Genomic DNA, 20,133 nt, shown 5'->3' with positions numbered 1-20,133 from the left:
TTTCCCTTGAAGCTTAGAGCCTCGTGGGAAAGATAGACTTTCACATCAGTTGTGAGCATGGTGGTGGAGTTGTTCAGAATGTGCAGAAATAGCCCAGGAGAAGTGATCGCATCAGGGAAGGCTTCTCAGAGTGAGGGCTGTGAGCAAAGTTTTGCAGGAGGAATAGACGTTCCCCCACGGTTCAGGGCTGGCTGTAGAAGGAAGGTAGAAATCATGTATTCCGTTTTCCCCAAACCAACAGCACCACATTAGCACTGTTATTCACCCTACTTAATCTTGCCCTTCTTGGCTATAGTCTGGAACAGGGGACATGGGCCTTCATGCCTTCTGGGGCTCCTCCTCAGGGTTCCAGTGACTAGTCAGTGGGGTCCCACTAGCGAGGCTCCTGTGGGCAGTTATGGAAGGTGGGCAGGGGTGTTTGGAGTCCCAGTGGGAGCAGACAGGACTCCTCAGCCTCAGGGGTCAGCCTGTCCTGCCTGGGTCTGTGACCCACCTGGAAGTTGAGGCAGATGTGTCACTGCATTCAGGCCCCACCTTGTCCTGCCCTCTTCTGGGGCTATGAGGCCAAGATCTTGACTCTTAAGTCTTTAAAACTGCCCTAAGCCAACCTTGAGCTTTAGGGGGCTGGTTTTATGGCCCATATCATCTTACTTTGCAGTAATAATGTGGAAAGATGTCTTGTTTCAGCCCTAGACCAGGTCAGGTAAACCGTGCCTTTCTGCTATGTGTTTTATAGTTTATATGGACTTTATGAAGCTCTTCCCCTTTGCTAGTAACACCACCAGGCTTCAGTTGAGGAGGCAGGCTCAAGAGAGCACATAGTGGCTCATGGTTACTGGCTGCCTCACAGAGACTGGCTCCTGAGGGTCCATAGGACTCTTCTTCCACGGAAGTGAATGTTCTGCAGACCTCATGTGGTAGGGTTAACATGCTGGGCAGAAGAAAGAGGTCGGTGACCAGATAGATTTGACCCATGCAGAATTGAGAGTTAAAAGAGGTGGCTGTCCTGCAGATCCCCTGAGGCCTATGCCACTGTGTGGTGTTCAGCTCCCATAGGGGAGTGTAGGATGCTGCAGCTCCCAGGCTCATCTAACAGCACCTTTTTTGTTACATCATCTGGAGAGACTGGAGTTACAGCTATTCATGTAGCCAGAAGCTTGGGTACATGCTCTGCTATCATACATTTATAAATCAGAATTCACCTCTATTCTTGAGGCCACAGTGTTGGTCACACAATTGGCTTTGAGCTCCTTCCAATTGCAGATGTTTCTTTCAGTGTGGAGGGACAACCCATGTGTTGCGGCTCAGCTGGTCACCTGATGGGCACTACCTGGTGTCTGCCCACGCCATGAACAACTCTGGCCCCACTGCCCAGATCATTGAACGGGAGGGCTGGAAGACCAACATGGACTTTGTCGGGCACCGGAAAGCTGTGACTGTTGTTGTGAGTGTGCTTAGCCTCAGCCTGGGAGGTGCCTTGCCTCAAGGCTGGGTCAAATGTGGGACTGTGGTGGTGGGCTCTGAGAGTCAGCACATGCCACATCCTTGTTTCATTTTAAATACTTACGTTTCACAGTTTTTGAAGTGATTTTACAAAACAATATATATTCACATGTTTTAATGAGTATCACCAAAATCAATCTGTGATTAGGAACACTGTAGCTCCACACTCGCCTTTTTACACATTTGGGTCAGGTCACGGTGCTCAAGCATACTGGTCCTGACAAGTGCCCCACGAGCCAGACTCGGGAGCACAGGTGCAGTCCGGGTGCCTGTTGAGCACATGTTCCTGCATCCCAGCACTAGACAGTCATAGCTATGAGGCCGTGCTGTGGATCACCTGAGTCTGGAGTTGCCCCGCCCAGTCGACATGAGAGCCAGCAGATGCGGTCTACTATTAACGAGGATTTTCTCAGCACTGGGCAACCAAAACAAAGAAAATAAGTTGGTGGGCTAAAGGTTGGTAAAAGTGAAGGATCATCCAGGACTCTGATCTCAGTTTTTTTGTATTCCTTAAAATGGGCTCATCCTTACCATTGTTTAAATTCATGATAAATACTATATATTGTAGTTTAAAATATTTATAACTTTTATACAAATAAAATATTACTTCTTTAATTTTTTTTTTGTATTAGAGCCCATGTAGGACTTTGTTCAAAGCCAGGCCCTTGTTACTAAAATGTTTGAAAAATCACTGCTTCGGGTTAGCATGGTGCTTCCACATGACTCTGTCAAGTGGTCCTCACAGGCACTGTTTAAGAGTAGTTTGTGAGATCATGGTGTTGAGGCCTCTCAGCCAACCCAGGGTAGCCAAGACTCAAGCCCAGGATGCACACCTCCAGGTTCTATGTTTCTGGTCTCTGTGCACCTGGCTATTCTTGCCTAGCCTCTGGGATTAGAACCCCTCTGGGCCAGGCCAGCTGACATCAGGCTCCCCGGAGCCACCTTTCCTCCTCATTTGTCCTGGCGTGGGGATTCCAGCTCTGACTCTAGAGTTCCCACTCTTTCAATTCAGGAATGTGGCAGGGAGCTCTCTGTGTGCTTCCAGCCTTGCCAAAAGCAGCACCCAGGTTACACTGAGGATAAACCCCAGAGTGCACTTTAGTGTGACTTAGCCATTGTCCTGGCCAAGTGAGATCATGCGGGGCTGATCAGCATCTGCTAGTTTTGACTCCGAGCAACAACTACAGTGAAGGGGAAGGGATTAATGGAGTAGACATCTGACAGTCCCATTGACCTCTGTCAGGACTTTATCCCTAAAGCCACGTCCTGGAACTGGCCTTGCCCAGGCCAGGAGGAATTCAGAGAGCAAGCTTCAGTAGCTCCCATGCCATCAACCTGGCTGCAAGCCCAGAAATGGAGAGTTGGTTGAGCCAGCCTCAAATCCTTGTCTCACCACTTACTCATTGGGTGACTTAGCCCATGTTTCCTGGCCTCTCTGAGACTCCATTTCATCCTCAGCAAAATGCCTCGTGGGTAGTTATGACGATGAAATAAAGTATGCTGAGTGCCTGGGGCTGGGAGAATGTCAGTGTGGGTTTCCCACCAATAGACTGGTATTGTGCTATATTTCTGATACTGGGCATAGGGTTTGTGCTTGATGCTTGATTAATTATTTTAACATTTGTTATTTGGTTTAGAAATTCAACCCAAAAATCTTCAAAAAGAAGCAGAAGAATGGGAGTTCTGCAAAGCCCAGCTGCCCATATTGCTGCTGTGCTGTTGGCAGCAAGGACCGTTCTCTCTCTGTCTGGGTGAGCCCCCACTCCTTCCCTCCCCACCTCCCCCACCAAGACCTTTTGTGGCTCCTGCAGGGCAAAGGAGAAGGAACTGGTGAAGGAGGCAGAGCCCAGAAGCTTGGAGTGACTCCCCTACCCCCCACTTTCAGTGGTGCTCAGTGTGTGTTTCCGCCCCAGATCTGGGGTCAGGCCCTCTCATTACCCCAGGAGGAAGGAAGTGCTGAAGACTAGGCTTGGGGCGAGCTAGGAGAGGCCACCCTGAGCCCCAGTCAGAGCAACTCTTATGTCCAGATTCAGGGAATACCTTCAGTTGGCATGCTATGTTTGCTTCCTTTTAGAAAAACTTTGTATCCTTATATAACCTACAGCAAATGTATTCACCTGAAGTATACAGGTCAATGCATTGTCATACATGTTTACACCAGTGTAACCACCACCCCAGAACCCCTCATCCCTGCCCAGTCAAGAACCCACTTCCCAACACCCCTTGGCCAAGGCAGCCACTCCAACAATGTCTGTCACATTGATGAGTTGTGCAGTGTTTACTTTTTATGTCCTGCATTGCTTTCACTTGGCATAATATTGAGATGCATGTGTGTTGTTGCATTTAGCATTAGCATTTAGCTAATTTAGCATTAGTTTATTGCTAACTAATTACAAGTTCCCTGTAAGCAGAGTGGACTTATAGTTGTAGACTTGAAGGTTATCCTCTGGCAGCATTTATTACAGTTCTTTGTCACAGAGAAATTGATTGCTGTGTGTACACTGATTTTTTTTTTCAGGCCCGTATTCATGTGACATTTCAGAACCTGAACCCTACCATAGGTAGTTCCAGGCGTGTTCTTCCTGGGCTCCTTCTGGCCTGGAGTTTCATTTGTGGTGCTTTACCCAAAACATCACTGATCATATATTCATTTTCTTAGAATGCTGAGGTCAGATGTTCGTAAAGGTTCCAGATTTCTGAGTGGTCTGTAGGCACATTTTTGGGAGGAGAGACAGTGCTATTTTTTTCTGGAAGTGGAATTAGAGTAAGGACAAGAGTCTTCTTGTGGATTCCAAGTAGTTCAGACTCCCTTTCCTCAGGACTAGGGTGGCCACAGCAACTCTTCCCCTATAGAAGCAGCACTTGATGGGAGCCATGCAAAAGGTGTTCCCTCCCACCCACCACACTGTGGCCCCAGGACCTTGTCAGCAGGGTGGCCAGACACTAGTATATGAGCTGTGGGAACAGGGAGACAGCACATAGCCCAAACTTTGAGTGACTAGATATAAGTGTGCATGTGGTGAATCTTGTGCAGTCATCAAAGACAGGTTTTTACAGGGTGTTTAATGACATAATGTATTAAATAAAAAAGTTATCATGTGCCAAAGAATAAAATATTTGCACAAGAAAGACCGAAAGAAAATAACTCATCCAAGTGTTAATAGTGGTTAACTTTAGATCTGGATTCAGGGCAACTTAAACTGTTTTTGGTGTTTCTGAACTATCTGCACATACTTTGTAGAATGAGCCCATGTGATGTATGTAACCGGTTACACCCAGCTTTGCATACATATGTACCAGAACTCCTTGGGCCAAGAGGAGATGTGCTGGCTTCTCTGAGGCTGTTTTCCTGTCCTGGGCACTACTTTTGCTGCCTCGTCTTCTGCCCAGGCCTTGGCATCCCATCCCTTGCTTGTAAACTTCTGCTCAGGTCATGGCCTTTCTGGAACCCCATTCTCCCTTCTAGATTGTCCATTTATGAAGCCATCTCCCCAGCCAGACTACAGCAAGCCCTTCAGACAGAGACCACACTAAAATGTCAGGTTTTGGTTTGCACAGGTTTGGATCTCGCTGGTTGCTGTTTGAATAGAGTTGAATATGCCTTGTATGTCAACAAAAACTCAGACCAAGCTTCTAGAACTGTTGGTATTAACAGAACTGAGTGCACAAAAAACAGTTTTTGTTCATTACATTAACCTTTGCTGCTTCTTTCCTTCCAGCTCACATGTCTGAAACGGCCTTTGGTTGTCATCCATGAGCTATTCGACAAATCCATCATGGATATTTCCTGGTAAGATGGATTCTTATTACAGTGCACAGGCTAGGAAAAGAGAAGCTACATACAGGAACATGAGGCCTTCCAGATGTGACTGGGGTCAGGCAGCCAGGGCCACTCCCCTCCCCAGGTGTGGTAGCCAGAGCAGATGATTCAAGAAAGGGCAGCTTGGGCCTGACATTGGGAGAGTCAGCTGCTGTGCTTCCTGCTTTGTTGGCATTTGCCCCTGGAAAATACTTCCTCAGGCAAACTGACATTTGGGGAAAAAGTGCTGTGATCCTGGTTTTACTTCACTCTGTCATTGCATGAACCAGATTAGCATAAGTATGAAGACACATTTGTTGCTTCTCAATGACCTCATTTAGATGTATATTCCTTCATGTTTTTTTAAAACATGGTTTCAAAATAAATAAAAGTGAAATTCTTACGGAATACATGGTGAGAGATACTTTGTACATGTGCAAAGAACTAAAGGGCACCAGAACCTTCTGCAGTGTGATTGTCTCCCCTGCCCCCACCCTACCAAGGAATGCCATAGAAGGGAACAAGGGGTTTCTGGCATCTGAGAAGAACCCTGCATGCTACCCTCCCAGTCCAGCCTTGGAGGTGTGGTTAAGCCCCATAGGGACTTGCTCCCAGACTGCTAATAGCCACCTTTTTCAGGACTCTGAATGGGCTGGGCATCTTGGTGTGCTCCATGGATGGCTCTGTGGCGTTTCTAGATTTCTCCCAGGATGAGCTTGGAGACCCCCTGAGCGAGGAGGAGAAGGTAGGAGAACAGTACACCTCCAACTGGTAGCCTGAGTGCTGCGCTTGCTCTTGGGCCACAGAAATGGCCACCACAGCCCCTTCGATTGGACCCTCTCCTTAGGACATACACAGACACATTGTTTCTTAAAGTATTCTTGGGTATTTGTCTCGTACAGATGGTAATTTTTTTTTTTTTTTTTTTACATTTTAATGTAAATGTAAAATGTACATTTTACATTTAATTTAATAGATTAAATAAAAATGAGGCTCTCATTCATGTCAGAAATCAGTTTTGGAACTAAGAATAAAACAACTTTGGGCATCTGTTCTTGAGGTGATAATTAGCCACACACTGGGATGTTTTCACATGTGGGAGATAGCAAGAGTGACTCCTAAGGGTTCCTGCTCACGTCCCTTTCCCCATTGTGTCATACAAACATAGTTGCCATAGAGCAGTAACATTGATGGTTTCTTAGCACTTGCTGCACGCCAGACTCTGGGCTATGTATTTTGCATGTATTATTTCATTTGAATTCTATAAAACCCTTCAAGGCAAGGCTCATTCATTTTATCAACAAGGTAACTAAGCCTCGGAAAATAGTGTGACTCTTCACCAAGACCATACACAACCCTTAAGTATGAGAACAGAACCATGGGCCAGGCCCATAGGCTTCCTCCCCTCTGTGCTCTCTGCCCATGACAGGGTGACCCATGTGCCCTTCTTCAAGGACTTTAGGAAAGGCCCTGCTTTATGGACCATAGACTTAGAAGGCAGACATTTCTACAGATGGGCCTTTGCCACCACTCAGTGGAATGTATTCATTTGTCTGAAAGGAGCCTTGTGAAAGCCCAGAGCAGGTGGGCAGCTCTCCCCTTTGAGCTGCAATTACTGGTAGAGGCTCCCTCATAAGCTACTGTGTGGACTTCATGCTATGAAGTAAACCCCTTGGGCATAGGGGTCTGCCTTGATGACAGCACCTAAAATGGCCTGGCACCCCAAGAGTCACTTGCCAGTGAAGGGATGAGTGTCTCAGTGGCTTCAGGTCTTTCTGCCTTGTCACTGTCATCAGGTAACCTGGGATCCCTATGCACTCTCCTCCCCCTTGGAGAGTCCGGTGGAGGGCACTGGCGGGGAGGGCTACAAAATAACGCCATCTAGCTTACCTTTTCCCAAATGGCAGGCAGGGACCCCATGTTTGAGACACACAGGTAAACATCTGCCAAACTCTGAATTCTCCTCCAGATTCCAGGGGAGGGATTGAGGGCAGAAGGGACAGGTAGCAAAGGAGGGAAGTTCCCAGCCACACACAACACACCAGGCCCTGTAGAAACAAATCCCAAGGCGTGACCTCCCCCTGCCCAGCATCCTCTGGTGTGAGGCATATGTGCTGCTGGCCTCCGTGTTGGTCATTAGGCCTTCCTTGTGAGTCTACTCTTCATCACACCAATCACTCTAACGTGCTGGGGATGCTATCCCTGCCAACATGGGGTCCTGTCCGGCTTGTTGTGGCATTGAATTAATGAGACCTAGGAAGGTGAAGGGAGGGACCCTGCTCAGAAGGGTCAGGACACGTTGGGGGACAGGAGAGGCAGAGAAAGATTTCCCCAGGTTTGCTATGCCAGACATTCCCTTACTCTTAGATACTGTTAGCAGCCCCATGGTAACTTCCATTCACATGGAACTGATGACAGCAAACAAGAATGGTGTGAGAAGGCTCTGAACTTCAGTGTCTGATTCCCAAAAAGTGTTTGGGGTACTTGGGGTGATTTAAGAACCTGGGACCACTGCCCAAGACCCTTTCCATTCTCAGAACCAGGGGAGTCAACACGCAACTCACCCACTGGTGGGCACTAGCCACCACGTTGCTGCTCACAGCTGGTCTGTTGCACTTCTTTCTGCTTCCCCTAGAGCCGCATTCACCAGTCTACCTATGGCAAGAGCTTGGCCATCATGACTGAGGCCCAGCTCTCCACAGCTGTCATCGAGAACCCAGAGATGCTCAAATACCAGCGCAGGCAGCAACAACAGCAGCTGGACCACAAGAGTGCCTCGGCCAGAGAGACAAGTTCAGCTACCTCAGTTGCTGGCGTTGTCAATGGGGAGAGTCTAGAAGACATTAGGAAGGTGAGGGCTCGTCCCCATAGCCCTGAGGACATGGGTACACACCCAGGGACAGAGCAGGGGGAACAAGCAGTCTGAACATAGCACAGACACAATTGGGTAAGCAGGTGTATGCTGTGCCTAGAACAGGACCCAGGGGTAAGCCAGTTTGGGGCCACTTGGCCCCATTGCCATCAGCTGCATGAGGTAGTAATGGGGCCTAAGGCACTTTATCAAAGGCCTCTGTAGAGGATATCATTTCTTATAGGAGCTTCCAAACCTCACTTCTAGCCTTTTTAGGAAATTTTAGATACTGAGAACAGTGGGTGTCAGGTTCTGTCCTTAGGATATATCATTGGGTTCCCCCTTCTTCCTCTGGAAGCCCATGTCTCACTGGGGGAGGGGGTGGAGATGGGGCAGGAACAGAGCAGGAAACGTCAGGATCACCTGGGGAACTTAAATGATCTCCAGGACCTATACAGGGCAACAAATCTGTAATTTGGACACAATGTGTGACTGGGAACCTTTGGTTTTATGAGCCTTCAGTAGAAGAAATGATTCTGATGAAAGAAGATTTGCAAATCACAACTTAGAGACAAGAGTGGCTCATGGATACAGGTTTCATTTGTTTGTTCCCTCGGCTGCTGGTTGAGAGTGGCCAGATTGGCATATGCTCACTGCCTAGGAAACCTGGCCAGGCCTGCTGTGCAGGTGATGAGAGCAAGGTACTGAAGCCAGTTCAACTGGGAGCTTTCTGTCATCGCTGCTTTACCGTGCAGGAAGTTGAATGCTCACCCTGACAAAAATGCTTGCTCAGTGGCTGAGTTTAGTTGGACCAGAAGGCCATAGAAAAGGAAGTTAGAATTCATTTCCTTAGAAGCCTTATTTTTTTATATGTGGAGGTGCTTGGGAGAAACTTTTCCATTCATATGTGTCACTCTATTTTGCCAGAATCTTTTGAAGAAACAAGTTGAGACTCGGACTGCAGATGGTCGCAGAAGAATCACACCTCTCTGCATAGCACAGCTGGACACCGGGTACTTATTCACTCACCGAGCTTTCTGTGGCTTTATCTGGGGAGTTCTTCCTTTCTCCTTTCACCAGTTAGCACTTTCATAATCAGGGTCTTCACAGGCTCTTGGGTCAATCTGACCCCTAGAATCTGGAAATGGGGGAGTAGAGCCCAGCTTCCCACCAGCCTCAAAGCCCTGTGCTTCCTACAGAGCCCTTATGCACATTTGACTCATGCAGAAGGTGGGCTGGGAGGAGCCTGTGACAGGCTGGAAGGCAAGGGCACCTTCACAGGGCCTGTGTGTCCACACGGCCAGTTCTGCCTCATTGTTGGTGGGGCATTGAAGAAACCAGGGAGAGAAGTTGGACTGATTTTTTTTTGTTTCATTTTGCCCTTTTATACACATTTTTGAATAGTAAAAACCCAAAGAAGGATATAAACATTACCCTTAATCTAGTCTCTCAGATATAATTACTGTTAACATTTTGGTATCTGTATCTCCGGTCTTTTTCCCCACCTGTTCCTGTATCTTGACCTTGCATCCATTTTAATAAATAGTCCTCTGAAGCAAAGACTTGCTGATTGTCCAGGTTCCCAGGTTGTGAATGCACCATGATTTACTTGACCAGACCCTTAAGTGTAGACTTGTAGTTTGTGTCCAGTGTTTTGTGATTGTAAATTAATCTTTGAGCACACCCATGACTGTTACCACAGGATACTTCCCAGAAGTGGAATTACTGGACAGAGAGTAGGGCTCTGAGGCACATTTCCCTGAGGGGGGAAAAGTAGGGGAAAAGTGGACTCAGTCACCATTTGCTGTTGTCTCAGAGTCTGTAGTCAGGCTTGCTTTTGTATTAGTCATTCTCCTCAAAACAATGCATGTTGATTCAAAGGATGGTAAGGCCCTGTGTGAAAGAAATAGTCCCCCCGCTGTCAAGGTGATTTCAGGTTTTATACTTATTCAACCAATGTGCTCAGGGTGCTACCCACACTAGTCCTCTGCACTTTGCAGTTGTTTTGAAGTCTGAAGAGACCTTCTGTCATATGATGTGCTGATCTGACCTCCTCATGTTGGGGGTGTGGGCTGTGAGGTCCTGGAGGGCAGAGACCTGACCAGATGGAGCCAAGTCTCCTGACGCCTCCCAGAGAGTGGTTTTCCTTTGATCAAGCCTTTTTCCGTTGTTCACCTACCAGGGGTAATGCTACATGCTTACTTTTTATTAGGACCAAATGAGACAGGTACATGTGACTGTGCTTTGAACACTGTGAAAAGCTGTGGAAGTAAGGTTAATGGAGGTGGTGGTGACGGTGACATTTTTCTTCCAAGCATCCTTTCAGGCCCTACCTGATGAGGAGATAGAGGTGTTAGTGGCTTTCCACCTGGCCTTAAGCCAGCTTTCTGCCACAGGACACCTATTTCTGGCACCAGAACTTGATTCTTTTGGTCTTAAAGGCTTTTTTGCCCTCTTGACTCCCGTGTTAAAACAAGTAGCAACAGAATAGGTAATGATTAGTTTAATCAAGCAAGAAAAGAAAAAACACAAATATTTTAAGTAGAAGTAATCACAGGTAAAGAATAAATCAAAAGGACAAAAGACTTCTTTACTGAATTCTGTGTAAATAAATTTGAAAGGTGATTTTGAGAAAAATAAAATTATGAAAACTGAAGAAAGTCTATACAAATGAATTATTATAGAAGAAATAGAGGACGCTGTCCCAGAACTAACCTACCAAAAGCCACCAGACTAAGAAGGTTTCACAGAGAAATTATAAGAAAGTTTCATTCTAATAATTAGAGGAACAGATCATTCTAATACCATTCAAAATACTTGAAAATACTCTAGTGCATTACAAAACCGTTTTTGAAATGAACACAGATTTACATCAAAAACATGACAAAGGTAGAACATAATATATTCCTGATCAATCTCATTTCTGAACGCCAATGCAAAAATGCCAAATAAAAGAACAGAAACTTACAGCGTGTTAAAATGTTAATACGCTATGACCAGGTAAGGTTTATTTCATGAAAGCAAGGTGGTTCAAATTTGGGGAAATTTAATTTGCTTCTGCATATCAAAAGATCAAAAGAAATATATGGTCATCTCCATAGATGCCTAAGAGACATTTTTATTAAATTCAACATTGTTCTGATTTAAAATTTATTTAAATAGATGGGCCACTTCCTTAACTTGATAAAAACTACCTTATTTTAAAGTAAATTCAAAAACTAAGCATGCATCTAGTCTGGTAACTATAATTTAACATTGTTCTGGAAGTCCTAGGTCATACAATTAGTCAAGAGAAAGAATATATTGGAAAGGAGGTGGTAAGATGTATCATTATTTAAAAGATGGTGTGATCTGCAAGAGAATCAACTGGGAAAACTGCCATAGATAATAAAAGAAGATAATAAAGTGGATACAATCAACACAATGAGATCCAAGTGGCAGCAACTACCTTTAGAAGATCACTTTCACAAATGCAGTGCCTACAACGTAACAAGAAATGTAGAAGGTCTTTATGAAGAAAAATTATAAAATCCTACTGAGAGACCTAAAAGAAAATTCAAAGAAATAACTAGAAATGTACATCCATTTCTTCCCTAGGATGATTTGACATTATAAAGATGATAAATCTCTCTCAACATGAGCCCATACAAATAACCAACAGGAGTTTTCAGAATCAGACAGGCTCATTCTAAACTTGTGTGGAAAAATAAGCAGGAATAACTGAAATATTTCTGAAAAAGAAAATCAGGGAAGACTAGCCCCACCAGAAATTAAAACTTATAAACTGTAATAAAATGGGTACTGACATATGAATAGACAGAGTGGTGGAATACAATAGAAAACGCAAAACTAAACCCAAATATTTATGGGAATTTATGTGGCATTTTACATCAGTGATGAAACATCAGCTAATGTAATAAATTACATTACATCGAGAGAGAGAGAGAGAGAGAGGGTCAGGACTACTTACCTATAGAAACAAAGTTAGGGGGCGCCTGGGTGGCGCAGTCGGTTAAGCGTCCGACTTCAGCCAGGTCACGATCTCGCGGTCCGTGAGTTCGAGCCCCGCGTCAGGCTCTGGGCTGATGGCTCGGAGCCTGGAGCCTGTTTCCGATTCTGTGTCTCCCTCTCTCTCTGCCCCTCCCCCGTTCATGCTATGTCTCTCTCTGTCCCAAAAAAAAAAAAAAAAAAAAAAAAAGAAACAAAGTTAGATCCCTACCTCACAACTTAAAATTAGATACATTCCAAGCAACTCAGATTTTTTTTTTTTAACTTTTTTGTTTAAAATTTTAGAAGATTCTTTAAAAGAATATTTTTATGATCTATGGCACAAAATTTAGTCCACACAAAAAACATTTTGGGGGCAAGGAAAATTGTACTATAAAGAGTCAAAACAGCATCATGGGGACACCTGGCTGGCTCAGTTGGAAGAACATGCAACTGTTAATCTCGGGGTTGTAAGTTCAAGCCTCCTGTTGGGTATAGAAATTAGTTAAAAATAAAGTCTTTACAAAAAAAAAAAAACAGCATCCTGGGGAAAATACTTCCTGCTCGTGTAAGGAATTTATTAGATATGTAAGTAGGTCTTGGAATCAATAGTAAAGACAACCAGATAGAACAATAAATAAGGAATATAAACAGTTCACCAGATAAAGGAAATCATATGCTTCCGCATGAAAAAATCTCAACCTCGCATCAAAGTAATTGCAAATTATTAAAACTATAGTAAGGTACCATTTTTCATCAAATTGTCAAGTATCAAAAAATTTGGTAAAACTGTTGGTGACGGTTTGGGGAAGCAAGCACTCTGATACACAGCTGGAATTTAAACCTCCAAGGAAGGCACTTTAGAACTATTTATCAAAACTCATCAATGAACATTCCATCTGCTGCTGAAATTCCACTTCTAGGAATTTATCTCATGTAATCTGTGAAACAACTGTTGTACTGATGATTATGACAGGGTGCATCTTTGAGCAGCTACTCTGCGTTCTAAGTGTGTGCTACACTAACCACGTTAGTCCCAGCCTCAGGAGGGTTCTGTGAATTTCTGTTTTGCAGATAGAAACCTGAAGCACAGAGTGGTTGAAGTGCCCAAGGTCCCAGAGCTTGTTCATGGCAAAGGAGTAAAACCTGGCCAGGTTGGCCCGGGGCCCTTAGCCTTAACACTGCAGTATCTTGCCACCTGTGACAGCAGTGTCTGTTACAGAAAAAGCTGGGAGACAGCGCGGGCATTCCGCAGTAGAGGCTGGTTAGGTAAATTATCGTATATCCACACAGCCCATAATGAAAGAGTCCTGCTCTGTGTGCTGCATTTCATGAGTTCTGAGACACACGCCTGCATATTTTAACATTTCTGAGATTAGGGTACATCTTATAATCAGGAGCTTCTGACAGTTACATTTGGTAATAACCTCTTCTTTCTTAGTGGCACATGAAGTATCAGTTCATCTTAGGTTCGATTACACATAATGTATGACATAATTTTAGTTTTCTTTTTACTTTTCTGTGACTTGGCACATTTTCTTCCATGAAAATACTTCACCTTTGGACCCAGAAAAAAATCACTTCAAACATAGAAAGTACTTGATGTGTCTGATTTCCCAGGCTGATTTTTGTTCTTGACAACAGGGACTTCTCCACGGCATTCTTTAACAGCATCCCACTCTCGGGCTCCCTGGCGGGCACCATGCTCTCCTCTCATAGCAATCCACAGCTACTGCCACTCGACTCCAGTACCCCCAACTCCTTTGGCGCCTCGAAGCCCTCCACAGAGCCTGTGGCGACAGCTGGTGCCAGGCCGGCTGGTGATACTGTCAGTAAGGACAGGTGAGTGGGCATGCCAAGGCTTGCTCCTGTCCCTGGGGAAAGTTCAAATTTGGACACAGTTCTGCTGACACTTCATGGCTCCTTCGATAAAAAAAAGAAAGGTGCTTGATTTTTGATGAGGTCCTGCATGGGAGGGAGACCTTGTTCAGGTGAGTCTCTGATGCACAGGGCCATGAGGACTTCACCTCCTGGGGCAAGATGCAGTCCCAAGATGCACTCCTCACTCCTAAGGGTGCGAACCACCCAGGGATGCATTGCCTGCCCCAGGGTCAGCCCCACTTTCCAGCAGTTCTACATTTGAAGTGGCTTAGGCCCCCACTGCACAGTGGAGATCATTGCCACACCAGTCATCTCAGGAAGGGTGTCTGGGGAAGGATAGACAGCTCCAGATCTGTGAGACATTTTAACAGTTGGTCTTGCAGGTCCTGGGAGAGGAGGAAGGAACTCCAGGATGCCTGCCAGGTGTCTGTTGTGGGGTCCAGGTGGGTGGATGTGGTCAGTAGGAGGCCCAGTGGCTTTGGGACTCAGCGTGTGTGATGTGCTTGGGCATGGGGGAAACTTACAGGCTCATGCCTAGGCCTATTCTCTGTGGAGAAGACAAGGGCTATGAGATGAGCACTTGGAGGAGAGTATGAAGATCGCATATTGCCGAGGCGGGATGAGAGAGGGGCTTCCCAGGCCACAGTGTGTTTGGCTGAGCATGAAGGCTGGGAATAGACAGTGGCTTCAGGACCCTGGTTGGGGACTTTTCTTGTTAGACCATTAGTCAAAGTAGGAAAAGCTGCTTTGGTTTGGAGTGGTTTGGGATGGAAATGCTGTATTCAAGTTGTGGAGGTAGGGCTGTATAGTGAGAAAGGTTGTAAGAGCCACTTTCTAGGCCTCATGCTACCTCTAGAATCTCTCACAACAATACAGTGGGGCAAATGTGAGTGCATTTGCTCATGACCTCAGTAGCCAAACTTCCTGATTTTTACAGATGAAAATATTGAAGAAATAAGAATAGTAGATTACATCTTGAAATTGTATTTATAGAAGTTTGATATCTGTGGCCCTTTTATTTGGCTCCAGATAACACAAATGTAGGACTCCCAAATGCTTGATGGATTGTGCTTAACGTACTCTCCCATCTTCTTACTCCCCACCCCCAGTGTGAATGCTACCTCTACTCCTGCTGCATCGTCACCCTCCGTGTTAACAACCCCGTCCAAGATTGAACCCATGAAAGCATTTGACTCCCGATTCACGGAGCGGTCTAAAGCCACGCCAGGTGCTCCTGCCTTGACCAGTGTGACTCCAACAACTGTGGAAAGGTAGGTGGTGGCTGTGTGGGCCCCCGAGAGACCAAGTAGGACACAATCTCAGCTAGCAGTGCAGCAGCCACTTTCCCACCAAGCAGCCTGCTTTCCCATGCAGGAGCACACTCTGGTCCCTCTGGACTCAGAAGCCCCTGGGTCCAAGGAGAAAGGAGCAGGTTTTCCAAGTGGGAAAATGATTGGAAGAAGCCATGGCGGGTACAGAACAGACACAAAGAACATCGAGGGCAACAACACCACAAGGGCTGGTCAGTGCAGAGGCTCTGTGGAGTTCAAGGTCATTGTTTGAATGGAGCCGAGTTTGCCTAGAAGAGGAATGGGAGATTGGGTGGGGAAATAGAAGGCTGTGATACTGCCGCATCGTGGAAGTAATGGCCTGCTCAGACACTGACCAGGTGTTTGGGAGCAGAGATAAAAATGATAGATGAGAGGTCTTCATGCAAGTATATAAGCTAATGAGCTCTTACAAGCTCTATGCTACTCGCCCCATTCTCTGCATCTCCCTTAGCACACGGCAACCAAGCCACATGGGATGTAGCCTATTTCTTGGAATTAACAGTCCTCCTGAGGTGGCTAGAGCAAGTGGGTTTGTTGGCACAGAGCTTTTCTGATTCCTGGGGAGCGTGTCCCCAGCTCCATGACCACGAGTCCACCACAACACAGAGTTCACTGCATAGCCCAGTGAGGTAGGGGTTTGGGGGAGTTAGGGGTGGGCTGGGCCAGCTTCCTACAGAGGTGCCAAGGCCTTAATTGATGTCCTCTTGAGGTTGCACCCCAGCTTGACACGACAGGCTCAGCAGCACCCTACCTAGCCTTTGCCACTATCAGCTAAATGCAGGACATTTGTCACAGACTCTTGCAGTTACCACACAACCAACAGGCACTCAACAAAGGGAGCATTTGTGATGAGACCTGACCTTGCAGTAGACTATGTCTTGGAGCTAAAACTGTAATATACTGTCCCCAGGACTTGACTCATGATCTCAAAACTGCTTGTCTAATCAGAATTTGTTCTCCTTGGAGAACGGCCTCTGGAGACCAGCATGGGAGGACTCTCAGGTCAGCTACTGCATCTTTGACCTTGGTGCAGGACCTTGTATTCTACTCTATAGTGTGATCATGCCTGTTTTAGTATACAGGTATTCCACACGATCTCTTTATCTAGCAGTTTCTCTGTCTAGTAGTATGCAGGATCTGAAAACCTTCCTGCTGCTCAGTACTTTGAAATGGTGGATGAACTGCAATACATATCCTTAAAACATGTAACCAGTTGATGATAAAGTAAGGGAAATCCCCTGGAGCCAAAATCTAAGAGTAAACAAAATGACCAGGGTGTTGGGCTGGGAGGGGTTACCTACATGGTAACCTTGAGTTTTAATGGCCACAAAGATTCAAGACAGGGCCTTGGGCCTGAGCCATGTAGTGGGTTGGAACTAAGACACTAACATTAAGTCAAACTTCTTGACAAAGTATACCTCTAGTGAGAGAGAGGACAGAAAAAGCCTGAAGGGCAGCATGAGAACATGGCCAAGAAGTTGAAATATCTCAGCCAGTCGCCAGTCCTTAGGGTTAGGAAAACAGACTGTATAGCCACAGGCCTGCCCTCCTGTGGATTGGGGATGTTTAACACTAACCACGTCATCTCGAAACCATCAAGCAAAGAAATGAACACAAAAGGAGATTTTTGACTAATTAACACCCAGAGGCCCTTGGAAAAACCAATGCAAATCCCCACTGCCATTTCCCTCACCCCAGCAAGTACAGCATTCCCACTGACAAAGCACTGCCAAAGAGGGACTCAAAATCCAAAGTAACAAAACACATGAAGAAACAGTGTATTACATACAAATGTCAGGAGACATAATGAGCAGGTTTAGACCTTTTTATAAATTTGATCATAGAAGAGAGAATTGCCAGGTAAAGACTATAAAGTAAGTATACTTAAAGACATGAAAGATAAAACAAAATGTGAGGAAAGGTTAGTAAACATCCCACATACAAAAATTAACTTAAAATGGGTCAAAGAACTAAATGTAAGAGCTAAAACTTTAAAACTCTTAGAATACAGATGTAAATCTATATGACACTAGATTAGGCAACTGTTTCTTAGATATAACACTTAAAGCACAAGCAACTAAAGAAAAAATAGATTAGATTTCATCAAAATTTAAAACTTTTGTGATTCAAAGATCATAATCAGCGTAGTGAAAAGACACTCTACAGAATGGGAGGAAATGTTTGTAAGTCACATCTGATAAAGATCTAGAATCCAAAATGTATGAAGAACTTATAACTCAACAATAAAAAGACTAATAACCCAATTTAAAAATAAAGGATTTGAATAGAAATTTCTCCAAAGATACATAAATGACCCATAAACACATAAAAAGACTCTGAACATCATTAGTCATCAGGGAAATGCAAATCAAAACCACAATGAGATACCACTTCATAACCACCAGGATGACAATAATCAAAAAGTCACATAATGAAAAGTGTTGGTGAGGATGGGAAGAAATCAGAACTCTCATGAATTGCTGGTGGGATTATAAAATGCTGCTGTGTGGGATTATAAAAGCTGGTTTGGAACACAATCAGATGGTTTCTGAAATGGTTAAACATAGAGTCCCCATGTAACCCAGCAATTCCACACCTACATATATACCTAAGAGAAATGAAAACCTATATTTATTTTAAATCTTGTACACAAATGTTCATATCAGTGCTACTCACAATAGCCACAAAGTGGAAACAACTCAAATGTCTATCAACTGATGAATAAACAAAATGTGGTATATCTGTACAATAATACAAATAGCTATTTGCATAGTAATACAAATAATAATTTGGCAGTAAAAATGAATAGAGTACTTAAATGTTATGCCACACAGACAGACCTTGAAAACATGCTAAATAAAAGGAGTCAGTCACAAAGGACCACATATTGTCCAATTCCATTGCTATGAAATGTCCAGAATAGGCAAATCTACAGAGACAGAAAGTATTAGTAGTTGCCAGGGGCTGAGGAGAGAGGAGGTTAGGATGTCACTGGTGGATACAGAGTTTCTGTATTATGAAATTACTCTGGTGTTAGATAGGGAAAAAAAAAAAAAAAAAAAAACTACTGAATCTATATCTTAAAATGATGAATTTTGTGGTATGTGAATTATGGCTCAAAAGAAATAATGTACCATAAAAAAGACCAGATAGACTTGGAAATAAGCCAGAAATTACTTTTAGCAAAGAAAAATAAAAATCATTGCAAATGAAAAGCCACGGTAAGCATGTCCAACAGCAGATGAAACCCAGCTGAACAGAGCATTACATCTTAGGAACTGACTTGGTATGGAAGTGAGAAAGTGGAATATAAGAAGGAGAGGCTAGAGATAGGAGGGCAGACAGAAGGAACAGTGTGCCCTAGCAAGAGTTCCCCCAAAGAGGGCATGCTGTGGAGCAGTTTTGTCAAGAGGGAGTATCTGGTATTTCACAGGCTTAACTCAAATGTTGAAACCTCAGTTTGGAAGCAGAGTGAGTTCTGAACAGAATAAGTAAAACTAAATCCCTGCCTTAGAGAAACTAAGAGCACCATAGACAGGAATTTCTTCTTCTCATTGAGGAAGGCACCCCACATTTGTCTTGCAGGTTTCCATGATCTTTGTCATACTCTTTTCCATCTCTTAGAGAGTACAAACCCTGATTGGGGAAGCATATAGAATACCCCTTGAAACAGGCTACTAGAACGCAAAGTCTTGACTGCATTATCTGGGCCCTGATGCCACCACGATTGGTCCCTCAGCAGCTGTGTACCTGAGGTCTCACAAGACCTTTCAGCCATACCTCCAGCTCCAGGAAAAACTATAGAATAGAGTAAGGGAGCATCAAGTTTGTCATTCCCAGCTTCTCACTTGAAAATGGCAGCGAGTGAGCATTTACTCAGGGCTGAGTTTCCTGCCTCCAAGGCAACGGGAATGTCTGGTGAGACTCCAAGAGCTCGGTGCTAAATCCTAAGGAGTTATGGTTGGATACTTATATAAGGAAAACAGAATAAAATATACTATCTTTAATAAAGGCTTTACAGAAAATGTAGCTTTCTTGATATGGCTGTTTCTTGTATTGATTCTCAGTAAAAGCCAAGGGGAACCCTTTCAATTACCCATCAGCAGAGGTCTTCCTTGGGAGCACAGTGTCATGCATGGTAAGGAGCAGCACTCAGAGCTATATACTGTGAGGTTAAGTCCCTACTCTCTACTTTCTGGTGGGGTGATCTTAAGCAAGACACACAAGCTTTCTCAGCCTATCTCCTCCTAAGCAGAGTGGCTCTCCGAGGAGCACTACCTATAGGAAATACAACTTGAAAATTGAAGAGGGGTGGAGTGCCTGTAAAACCACGCCTTGATCTTGGTCTCATAGTGAGCAGCACATATCAGCTCCTGCTGTTACTCCTTCATTATACTTCATGGTGGCTTGGCAGTTGGTCACTGCAACCTGCCTGGCGCTTCTTTGCCAACAGTGTTAGGTGAGTCTTGGGGCCTAATGCTATCCTCCCAGGTTCAGGGTGGCAGTTCTAGTTGAACCTGTGGGCCCTCTACTTCACCCTGCCTTAAGTCTGTTCATCAGTCAAAGGTACAGAGAGGGGTACAAGTTGGCCTGTGTGCAGGTAGAACCTATGATGGAGCCCATGTGTAAGTGGGGCAACTCTGGCCAACTGTGCTCTTCAGCAAGTATCTTAATCTAGGGGACAGCTGCTATAGATCTATATAACCTGGTATCCTGAGTGACCAGTGGTAGCGGCCCATACAGGCTGGGAGGCCCCTGAGGTCAGGGGCCCTGAATGGGGT

General features: G+C 44.8%; 1 protein-coding gene across 5 annotated transcripts in view; it reads left to right on the top strand.

The window, feature by feature from the left end:
• Positions 1–20,133, top strand: part of LOC131490529 (protein HIRA) — a 103,970-nt gene that overhangs the window by 47,116 nt on the left and 36,721 nt on the right. For all 5 annotated transcript variants that reach the window (XM_058692975.1, XM_058692976.1, XM_058692978.1 and 2 more), the window contains 8 exons: positions 1,277–1,444; positions 3,141–3,254; positions 5,223–5,293; positions 5,942–6,047; positions 7,938–8,153; positions 9,081–9,166; positions 13,785–13,982; positions 15,131–15,292. In XM_058692975.1, the coding sequence (XP_058548958.1) occupies positions 1,277–1,444; positions 3,141–3,254; positions 5,223–5,293; positions 5,942–6,047; positions 7,938–8,153; positions 9,081–9,166; positions 13,785–13,982; positions 15,131–15,292 (1,121 nt within the window). The remainder of the gene's footprint in view (positions 1–1,276; positions 1,445–3,140; positions 3,255–5,222; positions 5,294–5,941; positions 6,048–7,937; positions 8,154–9,080; positions 9,167–13,784; positions 13,983–15,130; positions 15,293–20,133) is intronic.

Source organism: Neofelis nebulosa, chromosome 11, assembly GCF_028018385.1.
Source record: "Neofelis nebulosa isolate mNeoNeb1 chromosome 11, mNeoNeb1.pri, whole genome shotgun sequence".
NCBI lineage: Eukaryota > Metazoa > Chordata > Mammalia > Carnivora > Felidae > Neofelis > Neofelis nebulosa.
This window is presented reverse-complemented; position numbering and strand designations above follow the sequence as displayed.